Genomic DNA, 27,903 nt, shown 5'->3' with positions numbered 1-27,903 from the left:
ACTACCTCTGATAAAGATACTTACACATTGTTTACATTTAAAGGTCACTGTCCTCATTTATTGCACAGTTGTTTATTGTCTTAGTCTTTAAGTTAGATAGGTATTGAGAATTATAGATCAATAGTCATCTATGTTTGTCATATTTATAATTAGACTAGTCAGGTTCTTTAGATACATAGAGATTATATTTATAGATAATCTTCAACCCCTTCAAAGAGCTGTAAAAAATGGCCTTTAATCTAATCTAGAGTTCCATGGTAATGAGACGCAATCACTCCTGACAACACCAATCTATTCCCAAGAAAATGTTAAGCACCAAAGACACTCCACCTGAAGCCTTTCTTTTTGGCAGAACTGGCCTTTGGGCAAAGAAATGCCCATACCTCAACTACTGACAGAGATACAGAGTATCTGTAAATGGATAAAACAGGACTGTCATATCCTGCCAGGTGGGGACGGGGACAGTGCTCTCAGTAGGTGGAGACGACGGGGACAGTGCTCTCAGTAGGTGGGGACAGTGCTCTCAGTAGGTGGAGACGGGGACAGTGCTCTCAGTAGGTGGGGACAGTGCTCTCAGTAGGTGGGGATGGGGAGAGTGCTCTTACTAGCACCTCTGTCAATACCTTGAGTGACAAGAGGAAAAAAAAAAAAACAAACCTTTCAAAATATAGAACCTAAACCAGAACCCTCTTCTGACCCCATTTATACAAAATGAAAAGTCATAGCAACAGGAAGGTTACTGCCAGCAAAGACCCGTAAGGGTTGGGGCTGAAGACTGGACACTGCTGCTGGGCACATGCTGCTCTGTGTGAACAGAGAGGTCTAGACAACACGTGGTGGCGGCCATGCAGCTCGAGGCCACATGGATCCGCAAGGAACTGCATGAAAGGGGCAAACTCCAGGCATGAGAGTCCTCAGGAAAGCTGTGGTGAGCTGCAAAGGGCCAGGTCGACTGCCTGTCAGACTGCAGCTCTGTAAAGTGCACCTCCCAATGCTTCTGTGTGCAGGCGGCTGGGCTGCAAGCCGGGTGCGCGCAAGAACTTAAAGGTGTTTGTCATAACCCACAACCATGCCTGCCATCTAAGAGACATTCAGTAGCAGACACTGAGCAGCTAACTGCCCAAGACAGCAGGGGTGCCCCCCCACGGTGATGGGGACCCACCGTGCAGTAGGTGTTCAGCAGATACTTACTGACTCAGGCATGAAAGCAGACACGAAATGATGCCATGACTCAGAAACCGGTATCTCATCAAAAAGGCAAAGAATTGGGAATACTGTTTATAAACTTTTTATTTAAAAAATAAAATTATAAACAAAATACAGAAAAATATTGACACCTGTGTAACAATAAGATGACTTTTCATCTTCAGGGTAATTTACTGTTCCGAGAGAATAAAATGCTAACTTTTATAAGGGAATTCTATGGGGTAAAGGAGGACTTTGATATTTCATTAGCAGTGGGTACTTGGCATAGGTAAGACTTAACACATACATTCAACACTTCACAGCATATTCAAGTCTCATTTCCAAGTTCTATAGCAAACAGTGTACCTCACCAAAGTCCCCTAGTAAGAGTGCAATATAATATTATTAGAAAACAATCCGGTTCTTCCTAGGTCGACTGTACTTTCACTACTTGAATACATTTCACAATGGTCTCTACCCAGTTGAAGCCAAGCCTCTTCTAGACAATTACATATGAAGCAGTAGTTAGTCGAGAGGCATCCTCCCTCCTGGGAAGCTCCTCAGAGCATCCGGGTCACGTTGCAGAATCTTCCTTTGAAAAGTGGCTGAAGCACATCACCTGCCCAGCTAACAAGTTCCTCATTTCAAGCAAGAGATACTGGGAAACCCACACAGTAATTTTCTGAAAATACACAGTAGTGTTTTCTATTTTACAAATCAACTATGGACTTGTTAGCAATCTGGATTCCCATTTAGTTTTCTAAGTTACAGAAGCTGCTTATCCCAGTCTCTTGACAATCTTCCCATCTCATTTTTAATATAATTTTACTAAAATCAACATAAATTACAAGTAACTCCCATAAATGAAGGTGCTAGATTCCATGGGATCTGTCTGTGTAAACAAGCAAATGAAATGTCAAGATCAGAAATTCTCAAGTCTCCAAGACGTCCACCACAAACCAAACCAACTCATGCCCACTCCTCCTCAGTTATCTAACCCGCTGAGGTTCTCATCCGTGAAGATGCTGACAAACAATGGAGACGGACGAATTTCACACAGTTGAGTTCCTTCTGTCTTCAGGTTGTGACTTCTCCAGGACATGATGTCTGGCAGTTGACAGCAGGCTGCTGAGTTGACATGGCCTCTAAGTCAGATTCACGAACAAAAACCACCGCATCACCACTGACATTTATGAGACACTGTGCCTGTAAAGACAGCAGACAGAAGTCCAGGAGCATGCAGCACAGAGGTCATATGCCTGTTGTGCACAGGTTCTGGTAGAAAACCAAATCCAGTACAGGCCAATCAACTACTAGAACAACCCAGCAGAAGATGAGGAAAGAAAAAGTTCACAGGAAAAGAAATCCAGAAAGCCTGAGAACACATGACAAAATATTCAAGCCCGCCGTAAATCAGAGCTCTGCAAACAGACAGCAAGAGACCACACCATGGATACTGGGGAGATGGTAAAAGCTGGACTTTACTAGGTGCTGACAGAGGCACAGGCAGCAAACACAGGTACTGGACAAGAGCAGCCACTCTGAAAGGCGATGTCATCTCTCACAGAGAAGGAAAAACATGCAATCTCCAACCACCATTCCAGCCTGTACTTTGTATTTTCCTCTAGAGAAAAATCTTGGAGGGACTTTTTACTACATGTTTATAAAAGGAAAATAATTTAAATAATGTAAATACTATCAAGGAGAAAGTGAAAATATAGTTATACCTGATACTAAACAGAAATGAAAATGGCATAAACTCTACCAACATGGCTAAGCATCATGAATGTGATAAATTAATGAAAATAATTAGAATATGCAAAATAGTCTCAATGGAGACAAATTTTATCATTGTATGAAAACTACAAACATCAGAGGCCTTCCCTTTGGATACACTCACTGTGCTAGCCCCTTACAGCCATGTTAGGTTTTTTTTTTTTTTTTTGCAGTTTTCGAGACAGGGTTTCTCCGTAGCTTTTTTTGGTTCCTGTCCTGGAACTAGCTCTTGTAGACCAGGCTGGCCTCAAACTCACAGAGATCCGCCTGCCTCTGCCTCCCAGGTGCTGGGATTAAAGGCGTGCGCAACCACCGCCCGGCTTCCATGTTAGTTCTTACAGCACTGTATATATATCAGAGAAACAGTCAACATATACTACCCACTGCCATCAGGGGACAGCTGAGGACTCTGAGTGACCAACACTATGGAGTGCTGAGTGGCTAAAGGAATGATTAAGATAATCTTTTGGCCTTGAACTGAGAAAGTCACCAAGAAAAAGAAAGTGATAAAACAAGCTACAGAACCATGTACACAGCAGCACTGTGCAGACGCGGGTGAAATGTACAGCTGTTCATGTGCAGTTAAGACTCTCTCTGGCGTGCTGTGCCCTCAGGAACAGAAGTGACATTAAAATACACAAGAAGAAAAGGAAGGCACTAATGACTTCGGCTGTGTGTAGTAAAGAAACTCATTGGCCTGAACACAAAACGGGGAGAAACTTTTCTATTTACTTATTTTTAATGTTTTTGAGACAGGGTCTCACTATGTAACCCTGGTGTGGTGGTTTGAAAGAAAATGACCCCCCAAAGGGAGTGTCATTATTGAGATGTGGCCTTGTTGGAGGAACTGTGTCACTGTAGAGGCAGGCTTTGAGGTCTCATATATGCTCAAGCCATGTCCAGTTAGTTCAGACCACTTCCTGTTGCCTGAAAGTCAAGATGCAGGACCCTCGGCTCCTTCTCCAGCACCATGTCTGCCTGCATGCCACCATGTTGGATCATAAAGGACTAAACTTCTGAAAATGAAAGCTGCCCCAATTAAATGTTTTTCTTTATAAGAGTTGTAGTGGTCATGGTGTGCTGTGGGACAATGGTTTTACCCTGCAAAGATTTGTTTCTTGTACTTGTTTAATAAATGATTGTCCCGTAGTCAGGCAGGAAGTAGTGGCATGGCAACCAGACAGGAAGTAGAGGTGGGTCAATGAGAACAGGAGAATTCTGGGAAGAGAGTCAGTCTGCAGTCATCACTCAGAGCACGTAAGCTGTGACTGCCTCACCGATAAAGGTACCAAGCCACATGGCTAATGCAACTAAAATTATGGGCTAATATAAGTTATAATTTGTTAATAAGAAGCCTGAGCTAATAGGCCAATCAGTATTAACTAATGTAGACCTCTGTGTATTTCTTTGGGGCTGAATGGCTGCAGGACCAGGTGGGACAAAAAATTTGGTCAACAATGGTGTCTTTTCATAGCCACAGAAACCCTAAGACACCTGAGTAGCCTGGAGCTCTGGGGACCAGGCTGGCCTCAAAGTCATATAGCTCTGCCTGCTTCTTCTACCTCCTACATTTGTTTTATAATTGAATTTTTGAAGTTTGAATCTAGTGCAACTCCAAAACATACATTAAAATACAATATAAAAAAGACTACATATATGGACAATGTATCTTAAAAATATAAAAAGCAACTAGGTCGGGATGGTTCCCTTAGTGTGAAAAACACACAGGCTACCGCAGAGTGTATGGGGTCAGGGTATGGGACTGTGGGCACTCTAGCCTGCATGTGTGGAGACCAGAGGCCAATGCGTGACAATGTGCTCTCCCACTGTAACCTGCTTCACCAAATGTAACAGAAAGCTGTCTTCTAGTTTCAGACTAGGACTATTCTTTAACATCTCTCAATGTAGTAGAACAAACTAATAAAAATATGTAAGTTATAAGAACTGAAAAGGAGGTTAAATGGTTTATCTTTCTTAAGACACTGACTAAATTATTGACTCTGAAATAAGACTAAGGCTGTGCTTAAGTTGGCTCTCTTCTTACACTGCTTGCACATTTATGGCAAAAGTCCACTGTGAGGATAATGCTATCCATAAAAGCCAGGAGTCCTGAGAATGCAAATGATCTGCCCTTAATTATAATCATCTAAGTATAGGGCTAGCAGCAAAATTCGTACCCACACAGACACACACATCTACTCTTCTCATTCCTGTGAAACTGAAATACCGGATCTTGAGTGCAGTATCTGCCTGAATGTTCCCTGTTCTTGGGGCACAAGTACTTTTGCTCATCTATCGTGAGTGTGAGGCAAAAATATGATTTCTGGTATGTGCCAAGTAGAATAGGATGGAGCATGCTGCTTTCAAGACACTCTGTTACTTATATAATTATTTAATTTTAGAAGAAACCCCCAAAATTTTTGAGCTATTTAGTTAAAATTAATAAAAGAATGATATTCTAAGGTTTAGTCTAGTAAGACCTCTTCTTATTACATACCCCATTTACAGAGTAACATTTGGTAGAAATAATGTGAGGGGCACCTCAGACCTCCTGAGAGGAGGCACAGCCACATCCATATTCCAAGGCTTACCAAGAGAGTGGCAGAAATAGTAACTCCAGCAAAGCTTAATTAAGGTGATAACTAGTCACGTGAGATATGGAGCAGAGCCTGAGCAATGATGACTGTGTGAATAATAAAGTCATTTAAGTACGCTTTAACATCTACAGTCAAAGTTCTTTAAAGCAATTCTTTTAGAAGGGAACTTCTTAAGAGATATTTAGTCACCTCACCTGGTTCTTACTGGGATTTTCCATGAAGACACACTGCTTCATAATGTAGGAAACAACAGCATTCCCTCCCAGTGCGGCAACGTGAGCTCTTACCATGGCAAACACTTCAGCAATGAAAGCATGGAGGAAACCACTGACTCCTCCTTCCTGCAAAGGACAGACAGACCACTGCATCATACACAGGTAGGGCCATGCAGAAAATGTCAAAAGCCAATAGTACACATTCTGAATTGCCTTAATGTAAAAGACAGTCATTTATATTTTCCTCATAAGGTTTTTTTTGCATTAATAAACATACTTGAGTAAGGATTTTAAAGTACTCATAAAATCTATGATAAATTGTAGTTTGCCCATCACTAGCTGATGTGGGATTCCCCTCTGTGTGCTGTAAATATGTAAATACCATTAGTTAATAACGAAAGCTGGCTTGAGTCTATAGCAGGGCAGAATACAGTTAGGCAGGGGAAACTAAACTGAATGCTGGGAGAAAGGAAGCAGAGTAAAGAGAGAAGCCATGGAGCCACAGCCAGAGACAGACACGCTGAAACCTTGCTGGAAGATCACAACCTTGAGGTGATACACAGATTAATGGAGATGGGTTAAATCAATATGTAAGAGTTAGCTAATAAAAAACTAGTGCTAATTGACCAACCAGTGATTTAATTAATACAGTTTTTGTGTGATTATTTCGGTACTGGGCGGCTGGAATAAACAAGAAGCCTCTCATCAACAAATTGGTGCCAACATGGTTGGCTAAAATCCACTTAAAACCTGATTGGGCTTGAAAAGGAATTCTAGACACAAAAATGCAGAGTTTAACACAGCTTCTTGTTGTTTGCTGGCAGCATGCCACAGCTCCTTTGAGGGAGGTTTTCCCAATTCAGTGGAAGCAGAAAAAAAAGCCACGCCCATTTTCCCAATTCAGCGGAAGCAGAAAAAAAAAGCCACGCCATTTTGAAATGCCGGCTTTCTGGGCCCTGCTGCCAGCATGACCTCTGGCTCTTCAGGAGACCTAGGATTTGAATGGGTTTGTGAGCAATGTGCTACAGCTTGCTTGGTGGCAACATGGACCAGCTGTGTGCCCTGAGATGGGGTATTGTGCATGACTCTCAGAGGCAGTGAGCAGCTCCGCCATGCTGGACTGGGTGGGGCAAGCAGGCAGTGCCATATTTCCCCTAGCAATGATGCCGCTTAAGTTCATAAGAAGGGCTTAGCATTTTAAGAAGCGCTTCTGGTCAGAAAATAATTACAGATATGCAATAAAGACAAATCTAGACATAAAAGACCTCTAAATGGGTCACAGTGTGTTCAAAAAATGTACGCAGGCTTGGGATACAGAAGAAAAAAGTATGGAGAGTTATAAAAAGAAGCAAATGGTTTATAAAAAATGAAAGTCTTTAAAGAAATAGAGTACAGTCATAGATTAAAGGAGTAAAGATAACAATATAAATATTAAAAATAATAGAGTAAGAAAAGTCACATAAAGATGGAATACACCGAGAGTCTGGATTATGTATATTATTGTGTTTTCTTTGAACTATTTGACTATGAATGAGCTAAGTACAGAGAAACATTTCATTGTATGGGCTACTAAACTAAACCAACATGTATATTAGAAAGGTATATTGACTTCAGAATTTGTGTCTAAGGATATTATGCTTTGGAAAAGAGGTTCTTCTTTTGTTTCCACAGATGATGAGAACCTTTGGATTCATTTCAGACTAATGTGGTTTGATGGACCATGAGCCCCTGAAGTGTCACCTTGAACACCCCCCTAAAAGAAAAAACTTCACCCAACAAAAAGCAGGAAGCAGTTTGGAAAAGAACTATGCCCAAATTCCCAAATAATGCTTATAAATGTTTGTTTACATTTAAAGGGGGATATGCTATAGAGATTTGCATTGGTATGAATCTCAGTTTATTAATACATATTTAAGGTACACTGTGTATATGTATTTCTGATCTTGATTAAGGTACTGTGTCTGTGTAGCTCATTTAAAATGTAGTGTAATAGATAATCACCTATAATAGTCAAGCTTGTAGTAATATTAGGTTTTCTAGATGTAAAGAGGTATATTTCAGATGGATAGGGATTCTTTAAATCTTTCAGAGACCTTCAGAATACGCATTTAAAATATTTTAAGAAGTTAGGACTTTTCATGACAATGAGACACATCTGCTCCTGGTAGCACCAAACTACTTCAAGAGGAAGATGGGCATCGAAGAGTCTCCTCATGGAGTTTGATAGCCATTTGGGCAAAAAACTGCTCTTGCCTGGACTGTTTGATGAACTGGACATGCAGGACCCACAAAGAGACTGCTGAATTTGCCTAAAGGTAAGACATCGTTCAAGGTTCCTGCTTTATCAGAGAACATGCAAGACATTCTACAGGGCACAAAAGAAAGTGACTGACAAAATGCCAATATAGGCAAAACTGTCTTTGAAATTTCCTGCTTCATGGAAAAGTCTGCTGGATAGGCTGAAGATGGATGCCCCAATGGTACAGAAGAACTTTGGGTGACTGCCAGGCAGCGTGATGTCTCTGTCATTTCTAGAGTTTTGGAAGTTGCTTACAATGCACTTCCTATTTACTTAGGTAATATTATATCCTTCTGGAGTCTTTGATGGACTTGAAGAGTAGAAAGAATAGTTTTCCTTAGTTATGATGAAATATAAGATATAAATACTATAACTGAACTGTAATTCTTGCTTGATACCATATTAGATGCAAATGCACAATTCAGCAGTGCACAAATAGCATTGTGTACTATGCTATACACATTGCTAGAGGATAAACATAGTGGTATGGGGAACTTTTTCTATTACAAACCCAACACAACAAAAATGAAACCTAGTCAATAGCTTACATGCTTTTCTACTTATGTTTTCTATCAGCTCTACTGAAGGTAAAGTTAAGGACAATCAAGGAAATTTCTGAATTAAACTGAAGTTAAGAAAACACAAGAGTCTACTATTAGGAACAAAATTATTTTCTTAAGTACATCTTAAAAAAAAAGTTTACATGCATGGGTGTTTTGCCTGTATATCTATCTATGTCTGTGTACCCCATATATGCCTGGTGTCCAGAGAGGACTGAAAGGGGCACTGAAACCCCTGGAGCTGGAGTTACAGATGGTGGCGAGCCACCGTGTAGGCTCTGGGAACTGAGTCTGGGTCCTCTAAAACAGCCTGTGCTCTAATCCATGAGTCATCTCTCTAGCCCCAAACACATCTTTTTAAACAGCTAAGGAGATCCTCAGACTGTAACCCTGGGAAGCAACCTCTGTGTGAAACTCCAGAACTAGATCAGCGACCTGAGCCTCCCCTTGGGCGTGCGGCTCTGCACACTCTTCACCAGTCGCCTCTGCTTATGAGGTCAGGAGACAGGAGCAGAGTGAGTAAGGGAGCAGCTCACCGGGCAAGGCCACACATGGGATGCTGCACCTTAGGCTAATGGTGCAGGTCACTGCTGCAGTGAGACTCACCACGTAGTAACACTGCAGCAGGAAAAGCTTCCACAATGCATGGCCAGCAGCTTGTGCACGAAGCCTACTATCTAGAAGGCTGAGACCACAGGATCATGTGGGCAATAAAACTTAAAGGTTCAAAATACTATAGCCATACACTACTAGGAGCAACTAGAAAAGAAAACAACAGAAAAAAACAAAACATGCCAATTTTGAAAAAAACCTATTTTGTCAAACTTAAGTAGACTTCAATTCTATTAAAAGGATCTGAGACTACATGGTTTATCTTCTACATCAACATAATTAGAGTATAATTAAGATAGTCTATCTTAAAGAAAATATCCACCTAATTAATTAACCTGTCAGACATTATCCATTCACCTACAGAAAGACATTTTGTGCTTGCTCTGTGCCAGGCAGGCTCCCTGCTGGGAGAAGGAAGTGTGCCAGGGAGACACAAGCAAAGCACAGCCGAGTCATCTTACAGGAAAGGCACTTTCCACAGCACAAACTGCTGTGACAGTCAAATAGACAGAGATAATGAGGTTTCACACCTCAGCAATTCAAAAGTTCCCCTATTTAAATATTAATTTGTTTAGCAGCCCTGACTCATAACATAAGATCCAATATACTTTCCGTTTCTATTAGGTTAAATTCCTGAGTTACGAATGACACAATAGAGTGGTCCTGATTTTGTAATTTAATCATATGACATAAAGTTTTATAACCATCATGTAGCAGTTCCCCATGTGCACTGAGGATGAGGAGAAGCAGCATTCTTGTGCACTGACAAGTCTGAGAAGTGTTGGCGGAGGCTGTTTGTTCATTCCCGGACGCCCCAACCCGAAATAACCAGACAAAAACTAGATTATGTGCAATATTGTTTGGCCAATAGCTTAAGCGTTCTTGTATTTGAATTAACCCATTTTCATTATCTTATATTTTACCACAAGGGTTGTGGCCTACTGGCATGGTTCTAACTGGCGGCTCCATGGCAGCTCCCTGACTCTGCCTACTCTCTCTCTATGTATATATATATATATCTCTTCCAGCCTGGCTATATTCTGTTAAGCCATTAGCCAAAAGCAACTTCTTTATTAACCAACAAAAGCAACACATATACAGGAGGACTTCCCACAGCATTTCAAGCGCCCTCCTACAACAGAAAACTGGCAGGCTCGTTCTTTTTTCAGAGGGAAGAAAGCATAGGGGTAAAGTACCCCTGTGTTTACATCTACTATAAAAATCTACTACTTCTAAATGCAGCTCCTTAAAAAATGCTGTTTAAATTCATATCAGAAAAAAACAGCTTAGAAAACTTAGATGTCCTGTCAGAGAAGTTTTAAATCTTGTATCAAATCTAAGAAGAAGTCATTTGCTTTATAGTAAGCATCTAGAAGTTCTGCAAACAAATGGGCTTAAATCAGGCACAACTCTTGCAAAAGGGGTAACTGTATGAAATGTACGTCTTATGTAAAATCCATCCAGACAGGTCACAAACAGGTTGGTCAAATTAAGTGTCTATATTTAGAAGAAAGCAAAACTTGGCTTTATTATTAACTCTTTCAAGAAAAAAAAAAGTTTTGTAAAGTTACCTCCCGAAGAGAAGTAGTTTCTCTAATAAAAAACATGTTAATGATGCCAAGATATTTTGTTATCTTTGCTCCAGGAATGAAAGAAAGAGGCGTCATCTTAACAACCCCAACTGTGGAACTTGCACAAGGTGGAGCAGAGCGATTCCGGAAATTTCCATCACCCATGGGACTTGCTTTCTCAACCGTCACAGCTAAAATTGGAGAAATAATTGAAACATTAAGAACAGACACTGGAAACTGGTTAATCCCCTAAGGTTTCCAAACAAGTGGTGACAACATTCAGCTGTCTGTGAGACTAAGCCATGTCATGAAAGAAAAGAAATTATCATGCACTACATGCAATTTAGAGAGAGACATGAGAAGCTGGAATGGAACTCTTTGGGAAGGAAATGACATCCCTGCAAAGGAAAATGTGATGCAGTGTAGCTAGACACACAATGATCGGTTACACAGTGGAGAAGGAAAAAGCGCCAGAGCAGTAAGGTAGCTGCTGTAGAAACCAATTATCCGAGGAGAGTGTGAAAGTTGGTACATTCCCGTGCATTTTCCACCTGTTTCAGGCCACTCCATCACTGCTGGCTTGTAGGCAGCCTAGGTAACACTGGGTGTAATACAGTTCTAAATTTCTTTCCCAAACTTTTTTGATTAAACAGCCACATAACTTTAACCTTGACAAGCATCTTGGCTGTCTACCAGATGTCTGGGGAAGTAACAGTAAAACAGTCAGCACCACTTACTAAGTAAGTGCAGTACACCACGTCCTGTTAGTAGTCACCACCACCTACTACTTAACTACAGTGATCACATGTCCCTGTGTTTTCCAGCTCACAACCAGCCACAGGGGCACCATCATGACTGTTTCCACGGGAGGAAACTAAGTCACCTAGTTGTTGATTTAGCACCTCTAGGGTTAAAAATAGGATTCTGGCTGATCTATTTACTGTATTGCCACCTCTGAAATGTAGTTCTTTCCCTTTTAATGTAAATCCACTCAAATACTGTTTTTTCAAAATCTGCCAAAAACCAGGATCTAAAGACATCTCTCTAAAGTCCAGCCGTAAGACAAACTGTCTACTTTGTACATACACTTGATCCTTTGATACCCTGTCGTCAGACTTAGGAAGCTGACAGCCATGAAGTCAGCAGTTCACTGGGTCCTGAAGAATGTCTCTCTAACAAGAAAGCTGGCCGTGTCCTCCTAGGTAGGGATGTAATATGCATCCATCTACTTTCAGAAAGCTTCATAAAGAGTGAAATTTAAAAGACAATTCCATATATAGCTAACAGTAAGCAATGAAAGGCTCTGGAATAACTTCTCACGAATGACCAAGTGTCTGCAGCTTTCACACTCAAATGCATGACTGATTGGCAATGTTGTTACTAGGCAGTAAGGTCTAGCCTTCACCACTGGGAAGTCAGGGGTTTGCTTCTCAGGTCATCAGAATGTGGTAGAAACGTCCGCCTACTTGTCTTAATTGATCCGCGCCTTATGGTCTGAGCTTTCAGTTTAATGAGCTCTATCCAGCTGCTGCATCTGTCTGCAAAGGAACTGTAATCAACTGACGTTGCTGAAAACACAGACAGAAAACAAAAGAAAACACAAAGAAAAAATATGGATGACGTGTCTTACTCGCCATAATCCTCCTTGATGATGTAACTTAACTTTGCTGTAGCTAGGGAAAGAGTGACCTTTTCAGGCCAGACAGGAGAGGGAGGGGCAGTGGGGAGTGGAGCTTAGACATTCAAGTGTCCAAACCCAGTAAAGCTGGCGGAGGGCTGGGTGCATGACCATGTGGTCTCAGGGGACAAATGCAGTCCAGCTAACGCATAAGCAGAGGACAGACTGCTTATTGTTCCTGCTCTCCTCCCTATAAGAGTTCAATAGTTTCTATTTGATTTTAATTTATAATTCAATTTATAATCAACCCATTATGAGCAACCCCTTTCCCCACTTTAAAAGCATCAAGTGTTGAAAACTACTTGAGGGGAAAACACAAAAGGACAACAAAAGCCCACGGCCTCACTAGCTGTATTCCTTACTAAAGTGTCTTCTTTCCACCTCAATAACCCAGCTATTGAACCAGCAAGAAAACCAAAGGGCCATTGTCAATGTTCTGCTTGCAGGTTGGATTTCTGGCTACAAGACCTCTGACAAGATTTGAGGAGGGGCAGCTAGCACCCCTTCTATGAACAGTAAAACAGGTTAAAAAGCTGAAACTTCGGAAACTAGAAAAACTATTAAAATACTAATAAAATAAAATAAAATGAGAACAAAACAAACAATCGATGAATTTTTAAAACAATCTAAATACAATAAAACCATATCTGTGGTCTATTCCACTGTCCAGTGCATTCCTCTGCCTGTAATTTTATATCTACTGATCTACAACTCTCACGTAGTACGGTGACTGTGTGCTTGGTTAGGCAAACTCACCTCTCTGTGCAGCTGGTGTACCTGAGTTAGAACTCGCACTCTCCAGGTGTTCTAGTAAGACAATACGAACAGCATTAGCTCGATGCTAAGCACAAGCCAGGACCTCTTCCCTTGCTGATATTAATATCTTCCGTGAGCCCAAAGAATAGAGTAAGTAAATTTTTACGGCTTTATTACAAAGGCAACCAAGCACAAGTATTAGGATTTAAAACGCAGTTCCTTAATGCGAAGACTATCCCCATTAAGAAATACCAGGCCCAGACGGTTGCTTACTACGTCACAAAGCGAGTTCCTGGGGAAAACGGTAGCACGCTAGCAGACTGACAGCCCAGAAGAAAGGGCAGTGTGCTGGGAAGGCAAAGTTGGGGGGGAGGGAGCTAGCGCCAGGACACCACCCATGCTCACACACATCACCCTCTCCATCTGGCTTTATCAACAGCTCCCTCTGGTGGTAGCCAGACTTTGTGGTACTAAAGGGTGACAGATCTCCAGCCAGGTAGGAAGCCGGATCCCCCAAACAGATCTAGCAGCCTAGAGAGTAGCATCCAGACGGGAATTTGTTGTATATATGTAAAATATTGTGAAAATGTAAATGTATTTTTGCTGCTCATGCTTTATCTGCACTAACATATTTACATTTTTGTTTCAAGGAATTATAAAACTAAACAAACAACAACAACAAAAAAAGAATAGCTCATTAGAAACACTAAGAATTAGTCGGGACATCCATTTTTTTTTAAAGTGTCAACTAAGTAAATGTATTTTCCATCTCTAATGTATTGACATTTTGGTAATACTTTCAAATTAATAAAATCTAACTACTCAAGATATGATTTGTATAGAACATTCTCCTAACAGAGTAGCTAACACTGGAGAGCATACAATAGTTGGCAGTCATCTAAATGTGGAGTTGATTAAGAAATGGTAATTGGGTACAGGCCACAGATGCCTATGAAGGTGCCACGCTGCAGACATGTCTGAACATCGACCATCATGTCCACAGACTCCATACCTAACTAGTACAGTGCTCGTGATTCAGGAGGCTGAGGAACTGAGCGAGTCCGAAGGAGATGGCAATACAGGAAGAAGCTGGGGAGGCTCTAACATGTATTCAGAGGCTTGATAGTCTGTAGAGACCCCACAGGGCAGGAAGGGACTCCATGCATAAATGGAGAACAAGTAGTCCACTACAGGCTTGGAGGTTTCCAGGGTTCTCTGGGGGCCCTGCTGAGCAGGACAGACCGAGTATTACAGAAAGGACAGCTGAGCTGGGTGTGACGATAAACATCTACCTACCATGTTGGAAGGTAGAGGCAGGAGTTCAAGGCGGTTTCAAAAAACCAAGAGTTAGGGTACTGTAGCTTCATAGTAGACTGTCTACCTAGAAAGCTAAGGCTCTGGGCCTTGATCTCCATCAACAGAAAAGAGAGAGAGAGAGAGAGAGAGAGAGAGAGAGAGAGAGAGAGAGAGAGAGAGAGAGAGAGAGAGAATATATATATATATAGTTCACATTAGGCAGGCATCCTATGAACTTTTCTTTTTTTCAGGAGCAAAGAGGAATAGCTAAAATCGTTGTAGAAACCACCAAAACAAAATTCTCTTCCATAATTCAGTATTGCTGTATGTGATTTCATGGCAACCCTAAACTGTGCCAAGTGGAAACGACACGGTACAAAGCACTATGGAAAATGTTTGTGTCTATAAAAAGCACAATGATGAGCCAAGCATTTGGGTACACACTGTAACCTGGCATTGGGAAGAGATCTGAGGAGGATCAGAACTTTAAAGTCATCCTCAGCTATGCAGTGAGTCTGCTCAGTCTGCCTATATATAATCTTGTATCTCAAAAAATAAATAAATCTGTTATTTTCTACAGAGAATAAGCTAATAAGAGTACATGCTTTTGAGAAGGGAAATGAAAGGAAAAGGAAACTTTATTTTAGACTACATGATTTTTATAATATATATATTTCTCTCTGAAATTACCACTTTCCCCCTAAATATTGATAATGGGGGTCTTTTTGTAAAATTTATTTATTATGTATACAATGTTCTGCCTGCATGTGTGCCTGCCTGCCAGAAGAAGGCACCAGATCTCATAGATGGCTGTGAGCCACCATGTGGTTGCTGGGAATTGAACTCAGGACCTCTGGAAGAGCAGCCAGTGCTCTTAACCTCTGAGCCATCTCTCCAGCCCCAATAATGGGGGTCTTTATTCCCTAACTTTAACTGTTTTGAATCATAGATATTCTGTTCAAAAAGTCTTTCTGAAAACTTGAAAGAGCCCAGTTATGACTAGCATACTTGCTATGATCTTAACTCTTCTCTTCAAGAAATGTTCAAGGTCAGCTGGACTGGGGACAGTGAACTTCGGCAACTCAGTCCAATTTGCACACCTCAGACACAAAAGTCCTCAGACTCTTGGCTCCTTCTCAATAAAGTCTGCTCCCCAGGTTACAGACTCTCAAAACAAGAAGGCACTGTATGCAGTGTGGCTCATCGACACACTGCTAACTCTAACAATAAAACAATAAGCAATCTCCAGGTCATTTCTACATGGAGGACACCAGACTTCACTATTTCTCACTAAGCATCATTCAAGCTCTGCTGGGGAGAAGTCTGGGTCATCTGAACATCTCCATGAGAGAGTGAGGCAAGGAGTTCTCATGTGAGAGCCCCACTCCATCTGCAAAGAGCTGATGTCAAGACACAGCAATCCATGCTTCTTTTATACCCCCTGTCGTCCCCCCCCCACCCCCCGTGTGTGTGTGTCTGCGCCCATGGCCATGTGAACAGTTAAGAGACAGCTTGCAGAGAGCATGCTTCCTTTTTCAATCATATGAAACCTGGGACTGGAACTCAGATTGGTCATCAGATCTGGTGGCAAGCTGATCAGCATTATGTAATGACTCAGAGTCATTACACTGGCCCTACTTCTGATTGCTTAACAAAGTCATTATCACTGGGCATGGTGGTGCACGCCTATTATCCCAGGAATATGGGTCAGGAGGACTACTGAATATTTACAACTGGACTGGGCTACATAGCAAGTATTAGACCAGCCAGGGCTCCACAGTACAGCACGATCATGTTAGCAAACTAAAAATAAACAAAAAGGTACCATTAAGTAATAACTGTCACTCCCGGAGAATAAATTGAAGCAGGCAGAGCAAATAAGGTTCAAATTAGTACTCTCTTAGCTTACTCTAACAATACTTAGCAAGCCCTATATCCACTAACAGGAGAATAAAACAAACCCAGATTAAGAATGAGCTAGCAGACATGAATATATTAATGACCAGAACAACAGCTGCAGACATGGCATGGACTCTTCCAAGTCCTTCTCAGTAGTCTGTCACAGCCAATGACGAAAGCATCTCTCAACTGTAGCTCCTCCGAGGTGCATGCTGACCTTCTGTTGCCAGGAGAACAGTACTACAGCTAGTTAGGCTAGATGCTCCATCCTCCAGGGAAACTGCAGCCACTGTAAAAGGTCAGTTTGGTGTTTCCTCCACACTACATTACAGGCTTCTTCAAGCTGCCAGAACCTGATGCAGGCCTTCCCAGCCTCCAGAACCTGAGCCACTGAGTTTCTAGTCTTTCTAAGTCACCTTGTTTTCTGGTGAGCAACATACGTTGGACAAAGACCACTACAACACAGACTACTAACTCTAGTGACTTTTCACTTCTTACCATTACAATTTATCAATCAGCTTTGCTATAAATTTTCTTAGAGTGAACATCTTTTTAAAAATTAGTTTTAAAACTTCCTACAAATATAATATTTTGTAGAGTAAAATAAAATCTTGTAGAGTAAAAGGTATTACAGCCCAGAGTCTTTAATTTTTAACAATTTTCCCACTTTAACATTCAAAGTTTTAAGTTACTATAATCACAACTGAGTTTTGACATTCTTTCAGGCGTTTTATCAATATAATGAATGATTGGATATACTTTATCAATGACTAAGTTAATGATGAATCTAAAGATTCATTATGGATAAACCTATCCATAATGCTACTTAGATGTGGATGAACTAATAAAGAAACTGCCACATAAGAGTTGTAAATTATTAAGGCATGAAGATAGAAATAAAAGCTTCAATTTGAATAGCTTATAATGGAAAACCAAAAGTAAGATATCAGCAATGTATACATTGAAAAACATATAACAAACTTGCATGTGGGTCACATACTCCAACTCAAGACAAACAGCCTCCACTACTTCCTTCTGTTTGAATTCCCCATCAGAGTCCTGCACCCACGCCTGGGCATCTCTCCTTCTCAGGGGATGCTTCACAGCTTCTCCTCTGAGCCCTGCCACTCCTCTGCCTCTCCTGGATCTCACTGTCCTCAAGCGACCCTTGTGCTTTCTCTCTTTTCCATCCCATCTCTTAAATGAGCTAGATATGTGTACCCTATTATTACATTTTGTTTCATTCATTTGTTTATTTGTTTGGGGGCCTCATATTCTAACAGTACAGGCTGGCCTGCCTCAGTCTCCCACGTTCTGGGATTCTATCTAACTTGCCTCTCTGGTTTTCATATCCCTCATTCTCAATCCCGATAGCTTCTCTCCCCTGCTACTGCTTTGGTCCAACTCTATGAAGACTATTTACAGAGTCTTTCTTAATACTGTCATCATTTTGATCATAATTTCAAAATATACAGTCTTTAAAAAGCAGATACAGCAGATATACAAGAGACTATGACTACATAAAGCTATTTGTAGTAGTATAAAGAACTACTATATAGAGTTAAGAATTCAGAACATTTATTTGTAGAAAAAATAAAAACTAGTGCTTACAGATTTCCAGTCTTGCTACCACAGTCAGTGGCTGATTAAACAGAGTGCCCCTGCACGGCTACAGCCCCTCCACCGAGCAGGAAGGACTAAGCAGGCACAAAGCAGCCCAGAGACAGAAAGCAGGAATGGATGGAAAGGTCCTTGTCTGTACTTTTAACCAATAAAATCTAAGCTATGCTAATTAAACTTCAAGATAGTAAACTGTCAACATCTAAGCAGAACTATCATTCTATAACAGATTGGACGTACAGCATATCTGAGATAGACTGAAAGTAGTATAGGGCTTAGAGTTGTTTAAGTCCACCACCCCACTGTAACTAATACCTCAAGATTTATGACTTCAGACTTTTGTTTTGCTTTTGTTTTTCTGTTTTTGAGATAGAGTTTCTCTGTGTAGCGTTGGCTATCCTGGAATTCAATTTTTAAATCAGCTTGGCCTTGAACTCACAGAGATCATTCTGCCTCTGCCTCCCAAGTTCTGGGACTAAAGGTGTATGCCACCACTTCCTGGCTTTTTTTTTTCCCCCGAGACAGGGTTTCTCTGTGGCTTTGGAGCCTGTCCTGGAACTAGCTCTTGTAGACCAGGCTGGTCTCGAACTCACAGAGATCCGCCTGCCTCTGCCTCCCGAGTACTGGGATTAAAGGCGTGCGCCACTACCGCCCGGCCTGGCTTTTTGTTTTTAATATCTTCAGATTTTAAAGTAATGTTAACCTTTTACAAACATTAAAGCACAAAATTATTGAGCTCATCAATATTGTATGAGAAAAAAAATCTCATTTTAAAACTTTTTTACTGAGGATATCTTCACTTAGGTTCTATGTTTTTACTCTATTTCTCTCTCTTCCTTCTTCTATAGGTATCATTTTAAAGTACCTTTAAAAAATGCAGAAAAAAAATGTCCAAAGTGTGGGTATAGAGGAGGCTAAGTCATCGTGGCAGTGTAGAATCTCTTACAGCACAGCCTCCTGGACAAGCTTCGTGGCGATACCATACCAGGTATGTTCTCCTAAAATCCTGACAGCCTTCACTTGACATTCTTTAAGAAGTGACGGAAAATCAGCACCTTTAAATATTTCACAGCAAACAAACCTAAGTAATTATCAAGGTGACACTGAGTCGACCAGAAATCTGAGACCAATAAACTTTTGTTACTTTAAAAAATAAAATCAAATTCATCATGAAAGGGAAAAACTGACCATGGCTGGACAATTCAGAGCCTGGCTTACTCTTTACAGTGAATTAGGATAGATACATGTAATAAAAGCACTGCATGACATTTACCATTGTGATAACAAAAAAAAAAAAAATGAAAGGTTTATTTAAAAGCAAAGATGCAATTGTTAATAAACATATTATTATTGGCTCTTCAAACTACCCTCCCTGTCAACATAAAAAGAGATAAATAAAAAACAACCCCCGCTTTTATAAGACCATGAATGGAAAGGAGCAGCCAAAGTCTGAGGGAGCAGGCTAGTCCCTGGGCATCCTTTCTAGCCCTCCTGCCTTCCTCAAGAAATATGCCTGCCTCTGCCTCTCAAGTGCTGGGATTAAAGGCGTGTGCCACTCCAATATAAACATGTTAGCAACTATAGAACCACAACATATAGAAACTGAAGGAATTTTTAAAATTTCACTTAACTTAAAGGCTAAAAGGAAGTATAAAACTTCCAGGTTTCCGACATGAGAAGCCAGGCTGACGGAGGTCTGCAGTCAGTGGGCTTGCACACCTGTACAGCAGCCCTGCAGACAGGCTTCCCTCCATCTCAGGCCTCTCATGCTGCCTTTTCAAATGAGCCGCACACAGTCCAGGCAGTTCACAAAAAGACCTTCTATCCAAATGCTTCTTCCTTTGTTCTTTAGTTCACAGAATATCATTTCATAATGCTGAGCACACGAGCAGTAGCTGGAACCCCTCAGCATGGATGGAACCCCTCAGCATGGATGGAACCCCTCAGCATGGATGGAACCCCTCAGCATGGATGGAACCCCTCAGCATGGACGGAACCCCTCAGCATGGATGGAAACCTTCAGCATGGACGGAACCCCTCAGCATGGATGGAACCCCGCAGCATGGACAGGGCACACTCACAAGCTTCATCCTACGCCTCTGCATCATCCAGTCAGCAATGACAGCATGGCTAAAATCCAGCTAATGTGCACCCCAACTCCAAACATACATTCTTGTAAATCAGCAACAGATTAAACCTTCATCGACTAGGTTTTAGGGGTGCTTTCTCATTGCAGAGGTTTCTCTTTTCATCCCGGAAAAGAGCGGGATCTAAGGAGGCCAAGGAAGATTTTTTTCTTAAGATTTACTTATCTTAGGTGTGCAAGTGTTCTGTCTGCATGTATGTCTACGCCGAGTATGTGTACTGACAACCACAGCGGCCATAGAAGGGCATCAGATCCCCTGAAACCAGCTATAGACAGTTGTGAGCGGCCATGAGTCCTGAATCCAAACCTGATCCTTAAACTCTGAGCCATTTTGTCAGGTCCCTCAAGAAGATTCTTAACAATAATAGTTTCTTCTCTAAAGACTATGTTTACTCAGAAACCTGAACTCAGATACCGCTGAACTAGATTTCCTCTTTATCTTCCAAGCAGTTAAGGATTGCTAAGACTTTCTGTACAAACCCAAAATTGAAATTTAGTTGATGACAAAAAAAGATGACCAAAGTTACTAGGTGATAAAATTCAGAATCTGAACACGGATTATCTCTTTAAATCTATGGGCTATGAGGTAAACATGTATTTCTACATGGAGAGATGGGCCTTACACTGAATGATTTAGTGAACACATACACACACATACACACACACTTATTCTGTTTTCTACATAATTTGTTATCAAATAAAAGTATGCATAGATAGAACAATTTCATGTGTCATGATTATAATAATTAATTTTCTGTTAAATGAAATATAACATAATATATAATATAAATATAATATATAACTAATTTTATGCCTAATTGAAAAATAACTTATTATTCCTCAATTAAAAACTTTAGAATAAAATAAAACTACATTTATATCCTATGTAATAGAAGATTAGACACAACAGTTTTGAGAAGTTAAAATAAAAATTATACTAAAAGAGAGAAATAAAAAAGCAACCCTTTTATTCTTTTCTATAGAATGTAGGAACCAAGAGTATTTTCCCATTAAGGGGAAATTATTTTGCATTTGAAAAACTATCAATTTATTATAAAAACGATGTCCTCCAATAACAGCTATGGTGTAAAAGATAAAGACATTCTTGGCTAACCTGAACATCCCCCAGACAGTCTATGAAAATCTCAAATGTTAAAGACCTCTACTAGAAGAAAACTTAGCAGACAAAAATCACTCTGTGTAAATATTTACACTGGGAACTCAAATCTTCAAACTTTAAATCAATCTCAATCTTAAAACTTTAGTATAAGGACAGAAAATACGAAAAAGGGCCCTCACAGTTTATAATCTCTTCACATACTTTGCCCCGTTCATGCATATGGAAAACACACAATGACAGATGAAGGGCAGACTCCTCAGCTGACTAGAGAGGGGGCAGAGCTTCTCCCGTGGGACCAACCTTTGGTTGCTGGGAAAGCAGGAGCGGGCAGTGAGTCTGAGCAGAGCTCCAGCGGGAACTGCAGCAGCTCGTCGTTATCGGTAGAGGCTGGAGAGGCAAACACAGCACTTACTGAGCAGTCATCTACTGTTCCAGCTTTAACTAAAAACCTGTCACACAGCTGTAATGGACAAATGAGAACTTAACTTCCTGACATCAAAATTTACCTCTCTGCAGTGTCTTTTCAGCATGGGCTTTCGTGGTCTGTAAAGCCTGGTTTTTATCAAAAGTTATCGCGACTGCTGTGACTGTAACCTAGGATTATAGAAACAATCGTGATCAGCAAAACGATCACTAACAACATTAAATGTCTTACAATTTGTTTTCAGCACCATGGGACACTCTATACCAACTGACTAGTTTGCCCTTCCTGATTAAGACTCTCAATCAGAAAACTATGGAAACTCAGATATGCAACGTGTATAGCTAAACCTAAACATTTCCGAAAGAGCCTTCTCTGAACGACAGGGACTGTTAAAGTCATGAACAATGAGCCCCATTCTGTTTACTGTGGCCTCAGTGGGAAGATACATGTGAATCCCCTGCAGATAACCAGCAATAAGGAAATTAAATCACAGCAGATGCATACTAATATACTTTAGATAGTCTGAGTTAAAACACTGTGTCGTAGTTACTTAGTTATGGTAACAATAAACTAAAAACAGCACAAAGGGCTAGACACCTCTCCACAATTAATGGCACCTTCAAAGTTACCTGGATTAGCTCGTCTTCAGGCAGAGACACTGTGAAGTTCACATGGCAGAGGCAGCAGGGAGTCATGGAGCGGAGTTTGAAGTACAGGCTCTGCACGGAAGAGAGGACTGGTGACTTACCTCTTCGCTTCATGGAACTAATTCTGTCCAAGGACATTACATCATAAAAGGTGAAAACCAAGGAAGGAAAGCAAAACTGGCCCCTCTCTCTGAGAGCACAGTGTCAGTGACTAGCTGTCAGTAAGCCTTAAGTGCTTACAGTGTATGATCATGTAAACACAGAGGACATGAAGTCACAGGCAGGACTATCTTGGAAGAAAGAGGACTAGGGGAGCCCGGTCACAGCACGCACTGCAACGAACTAACACAACATTATGGAACCTACCATTCTATGCAAAGAAAATGCACTGATAAAGAATTAATGTTTGTCAACAACTCAGGCTCTTAAAAGCACTCTGCAGATGTACTAGATTTTTTATGAAAGTTTAGCTACTATATTAAACAACTTCTTTCACAGTACCAGCTCTTAGGAGAGTCTCACTGTGGCGCAGCTGAGACTGACAGGCATGCAAGGCACGAAGGACAAAGGAGACTGGTCCAGTGAACCTGGGTTCTGAGTGGCAGGCTCCTACCTTGAGCAAGTTCTCACACAGGCCGTTGAAGTTCTTATTGAGAGCTTGGTTAGTCAGGTTGAGGCTGCTCAGTCTGACCACTCTTACTGATGTAAACATCTAGGGGTGGGCCACAGAACACAACATGTTGTTATTCTTCCCTGTAAGTCTAATAATTGATAAAACTGGCAAACAATGGATAACTAATGAAATTAAAAAGTGTTTGTAATTGCTACTCGGGGTAAAAAGGAATAGGTATTTAAGTGACACTTATAATGTAGATGGTATTTGTTTCAAATTAATAAAACAGTTTACCTGTATTTCTGATGTCCAATTATTTATGCCAGGCATAATTTCTGTATTACAACTATAAAAACCTGCCAAAACAAATTATAATTAAAATGTGATATTTTATTGATTATGGTTTTAGAAATGATGGTTCTCAACAATAAAATCTAAATATAGAACTTCCATTACTTTTGACTACATACTGAGTTCAGTGCCACCCTGAGTTAGATGAAACCCCACTTCAAAAACAACCAATGACTGAATTTCTAAGCTAAAAAGAAAGTTAGTCCTACAAAGAGGAAGCAGAACGGTGGTGCACACAGGCTTTATCTCAGAGCTAGCTTGCGGTGTACCTGAAGGCGGGGGAACATCAGTGAGGAGGGAGTGCACATCTTCCATGGCATCAGTGTCGTCAATCTGGAGACAGAGATAAAACCACTAAATGACATGGCATCGTGGCTTGGATCTAGAAACAGAAAGATAAAACTACCACATAACCACTAAACACAGAAGTTGTCCTGACTCCTTAAAATCACTTTCATTATCTGAAAGGCAGAAGATTTAAGAACTCAGAAAATGCAGAGCCATTTCCCCTGCCATCGCATTTAACTTGGAGGCTAGAGATAGGGCTCAGAGTTAAGGGTGCTTGCGGCTCTTCCCAGGACCCAAACCGAGATACTCACAACAGCCTTAAATGGCAGCCTCTGGTATGAGAATAGCCCTCACAGGCTCACAGATCTGCATACCTGCTCTCCAGATAGCAGAACTGCTTGGGAAGGATTAGGAGGTGTAGGCTTTGTTGGAGGAGGTGTGTCATTTGGGGTAGGATTTGAGGTTTCAAAACCCATGACATTCCCAGTTAGCTCTCTCTGCCTCCTACTCAAAGACAAGGATGACAGCACCCACCTACTACTCCATCACCACACCAACTGGCCTGCTGCCATGCTCACTCGCTATCATGATGGTCATGGGCTCTTAACCTCTGGGTCTATAGCCACAATAAACTCTTTTCTTCCAGAAGTTGCCTTGGTCATGGTATCTCTTCACAGTAATAGAAAGGAACTAAGGTACCCTCTTCTTGCCTCTGCAGACACCCTCACATATGTTCATACACCATACAAATACATGCATATAAAAAATAAAAATGTAACATAAAGCAAAATTCTAGCATCAGCAAATTTCCCCACAGTAACTACTTTAAATACTTCTAAGTGAAATCTTTTAAAGTATACTGAGGTCACATTTATGTAGACTTTTCAAGAAGCTTTTCCAACAGTCCATATATAATATACACAAGGCTAAACAGAACCATAGTGCTCTCTTATCCCAACATCCCAGCCATGCTTACCTCCACTCTTGTTTAGCTGCCCAGTCATGGCCACAACACAAGCCACAATTCCCCGAACACTCACAAGCAGGACCACAACATTCCCCATCTCTCCCTTCTCCTGAATCTGTACCTTGCCCTCATCTTCTGCCCACATTGCAAGCACTTTTTCTTGTGTGCCTCTGCCCAACCAGGATGTTAGCAGGTGTCATATCAGTTATACTCCAGACCAAAATTCAAGTGATGCTTAGCCACCTAGAGAGCCTGGTAAAATATTTTCAGGGCCCCACCTTGAAATTCTCTTTTACTAGATCTGAAGTAGAGTCCTAACAATACCCATTTTTGTAAGCCCCAGGAAGTGCTGATATTACAGCTGGCCATGATACCTTGCACAGCTTCAGAGCTTATGACCTCCTTGAGCCACACTGCTTCTCCATTGACCTCCCCTTTTACTCATCTCAAACTGCAGAACACTAGAGAACAGATTACTACTTCAGCAAATGAAAATTCATCTCACGGGACAGAGGGATGGCTCAGCAGTTAAGAACACATACTGTTCTTGGACAAGATCCAGGTTTGGTTCCTAGCACCCATGCAGGGTGGTTCATAATAAATTCCTGTAACTCCAGATCTGGGGATCTAGATCTCTCTGTCCTCAAGGGGCACCTGCAAAAACTCATGAAGGTGCACACACACATACTCACATGAATAAAAAAAATTAATAAATCTTAAAAAACAAAAAGCCTCTCATCTCACTTTAATTGCTCGTCTCTCATGGGAGACATCCTAGGACAGCCAAAGGCACTGTTTGGGACTCTCATCCCAACACAATTCTACCAGCAGCTTCCAGAATCACCGGGGTAAACGCACCAGATTCTACTCCCTAATGCTTCTCTCACAACATGCATATGTCATTCAGCTCCTTCCATTCTACAGCAGGAAGATCTCGGCCCCTCCTGAAGCCACTCTCAGGACAGGGCAAAAGGAACTGGTCTGAAAAGAGTGAACTGCTGAGCACTGGTTCATGGCTCCATGGCCACTCTCTGAAAAGCTTAAAAGTTCTAACTGTCCTTTAATAAAGACCGTGACAACAATTCCCTGCACTCTTATGAGAATACACAGTACTCAGTACTCAATGAGACAGCAATACTTACCAAATACAGTCATAAAAGTGATGCTTACACTGTGTTTGAAACAGTGCATTTTGTGATTAAAGTCACTCAAGTTTAAAAAAAAAAAATGACTCCAAATGTTTACTATTACGGGTGAGTATCCTTTCCCTAGAATGCTGGGACCCAAACCCTTCAGATTCCAGTGTTCCAGACTCTGGTATCTACATATATTTAAAGGGTTAAACATCCCTACTCCTAAACTCCAAAGACTAAAATGCTCCAAAATCCAAAACTTTTAACATGAACTTTCAAATTTTGTCTTGGGGGGAGCAGTGGACAGGGAGACATATAGGGTCTGGAGTGCCAGGATCACAACTTCACACCGTGTCCAGTTGACATGGTGCTTGGGATCGCGCACGTGGCCTCGGGAACACTAGGCAAGCACCCTACCCCCGCCACAAAATTTGGAATTTCTGGACAATTCGGATTTTAGATCTCTGATGAGGGCTGCTCACCTTGTCTTGTACTATTAGTCCAACCCACATTACCGCATCAGTTACCCAGTGCTGGCTTCATGTCTGCAGTGTCCACAACTTCCCTGATACTTGCAAAACTTACAGTACAAGTTATATATCAGGTTAGAATTTAATTACAAAATATTTATCTTCTGAAACTTTCAGAACATTATTCCAATGTAGTATTACCTCTAACACGAATGCGTCTTTTTTCCCATGTGAAAGGTCTAATTCTGTAACTTCATCAGAACTTTCTGATTGTGATCTTAAAAGTCTTGAACGCTGTCTAGGTTCTGGGATGGGTGATCCTATAATCTCTTCAGATACCTCCTAAAAGACATACAGTAATGGAGAATGAATTTTTCTGTCTGGTTTTAAAGTTTTATACTAATAGGCATCTTTCTGAGAAGAAAACAATCCACACGATACATTCAGTGAACTCTCTGTATAAGTTGAACCTTTCGGGTTGTAGAAGACACAGATACTCCTTTCACCTGTAAAGCAGGTTAACTGTCAAGGGCATAACAAGGTCAAGCTGACATCTAGTGCACAGACGGGGAACTACAATGGGCTCAGAACCTTGCCAATCCAGGCTACAACTATTTCTATATGCTGTATATATTTTCTATGAAGAATTTCAAAGTACAATTGGTTATATAAAGATTTAAAACTTTTCCAAGAAAGGGCTTTGTTCTTTCATAGCCTTTCTTATCTAGTAGCAATCTTTCAAAGATCTACCACAGTTAAATGTGAAGAATAAGAAAAGTATGTGTAATAGAACAAGATAATACATACATATTCAAATGCATGTACAAGTTATGCAATTTGGCATGCTAAATAATCTTCAAAAGTAACAAAACTGATCTATAATCAGTGTATAGTGTCATCCTGCATATAGTCAAGGACCTGGGCCACAGTGTATGAGCTCAAAAGGCAAAGCCTGTTGTTGATGCCCAGAAACCTCCTTTACAAAAATGAGGGTTACAATAGAGGTTTTCCAAAATTTAATATAAAATGTTCACTGCTGGTGTGTGCCTTTAAAAAAAAAAAAAAAAAAAAAAAGACAACCAGTGCAGTTCCAAGCCCCCGTGGAGTGCTGCCGCACATGTTCATATTATATACAGAACCCCCCTGTATGCCTTTGAAAGAGTGTGTTATAATCAACAAAAAATGAGAGAAGAACACAACTCTAAGCTAAAAACTAAATGAGGAATCCATGCAAGGCAGCAGCTCTGGTGGATTTGCTGTTGTTGTTGTTTTTCCCTAAAAAGAATACTACCTTTAGTGATTGTGAGTTTTGAATTGTGTGACTGCCTCTCTTGCTACTAAATGGTAACAGTTGATATTTGGTACAGTCGAGTCTTGTAAGTCAGGGTACCACAGTAGTATCATTTTAAAAGTCTCTCTTACTTTGATACCATATACTGCCTTAATGAAATCTGAACATCAAAATATTTTCAATTTATTGAGGAAACTTAATCCAATGGGAGCAGTCAGCGAGGGCTCTCTTCCTAAGAGAAGGAGAACTGACCCACATCTCTATTTAACAGTAAGCGGCTGGAGCTTAAGAGCACACACTTCTCTTTAGAGAACCCGATAACCTACATCAGGCAGCTAATAGCCGCGTGTAACTCCAGCTGCAGGGGATCCAGTGCCCTCTCTGGCCTC

General features: G+C 40.9%; 1 protein-coding gene across 7 annotated transcripts in view; it reads right to left on the bottom strand.

Annotated features, from left to right (window-relative positions):
- Positions 1–1,272: 1,272 nt before the first annotated feature.
- The window catches only part of C2cd5 (C2 calcium dependent domain containing 5), a 92,351-nt gene continuing 65,720 nt past the window's right edge, over positions 1,273–27,903 (bottom strand). For 2 of the 7 annotated variants that reach the window (XM_050135254.1, XM_050135247.1), the window contains 12 exons: positions 26,425–26,565; positions 23,635–23,698; positions 23,309–23,370; positions 23,015–23,113; positions 22,384–22,473; positions 21,837–21,924; positions 21,631–21,717; positions 13,250–13,300; positions 12,282–12,383; positions 10,816–11,006; positions 5,753–5,899; positions 1,273–2,391 (listed from right to left, as the gene is read on the bottom strand). In XM_050135254.1, the coding sequence (XP_049991211.1) occupies positions 2,263–2,391; positions 5,753–5,899; positions 10,816–11,006; positions 12,282–12,383; positions 13,250–13,300; positions 21,631–21,717; positions 21,837–21,924; positions 22,384–22,473; positions 23,015–23,113; positions 23,309–23,370; positions 23,635–23,698; positions 26,425–26,565 (1,251 nt within the window). In that variant the 3' untranslated portion in view covers positions 1,273–2,262. The remainder of the gene's footprint in view (positions 2,392–5,752; positions 5,900–10,815; positions 11,007–12,281; positions 12,384–13,249; positions 13,301–21,630; positions 21,718–21,836; positions 21,925–22,383; positions 22,474–23,014; positions 23,114–23,308; positions 23,371–23,634; positions 23,699–26,424; positions 26,566–27,903) is intronic. The other 5 variants (XM_050135248.1, XM_050135252.1, XM_050135251.1 and 2 more) reach the window with 3 other exon arrangements.

The sequence above is a fragment of the Alexandromys fortis genome, unplaced genomic scaffold (genome assembly GCF_014885135.2).
Source record: "Alexandromys fortis isolate MF-2015 unplaced genomic scaffold, M_Fortis_MF-2015_v1.1 scaffold_21, whole genome shotgun sequence".
Taxonomy (NCBI): Eukaryota; Metazoa; Chordata; class Mammalia; order Rodentia; family Cricetidae; genus Alexandromys; species Alexandromys fortis.
This window is presented reverse-complemented; position numbering and strand designations above follow the sequence as displayed.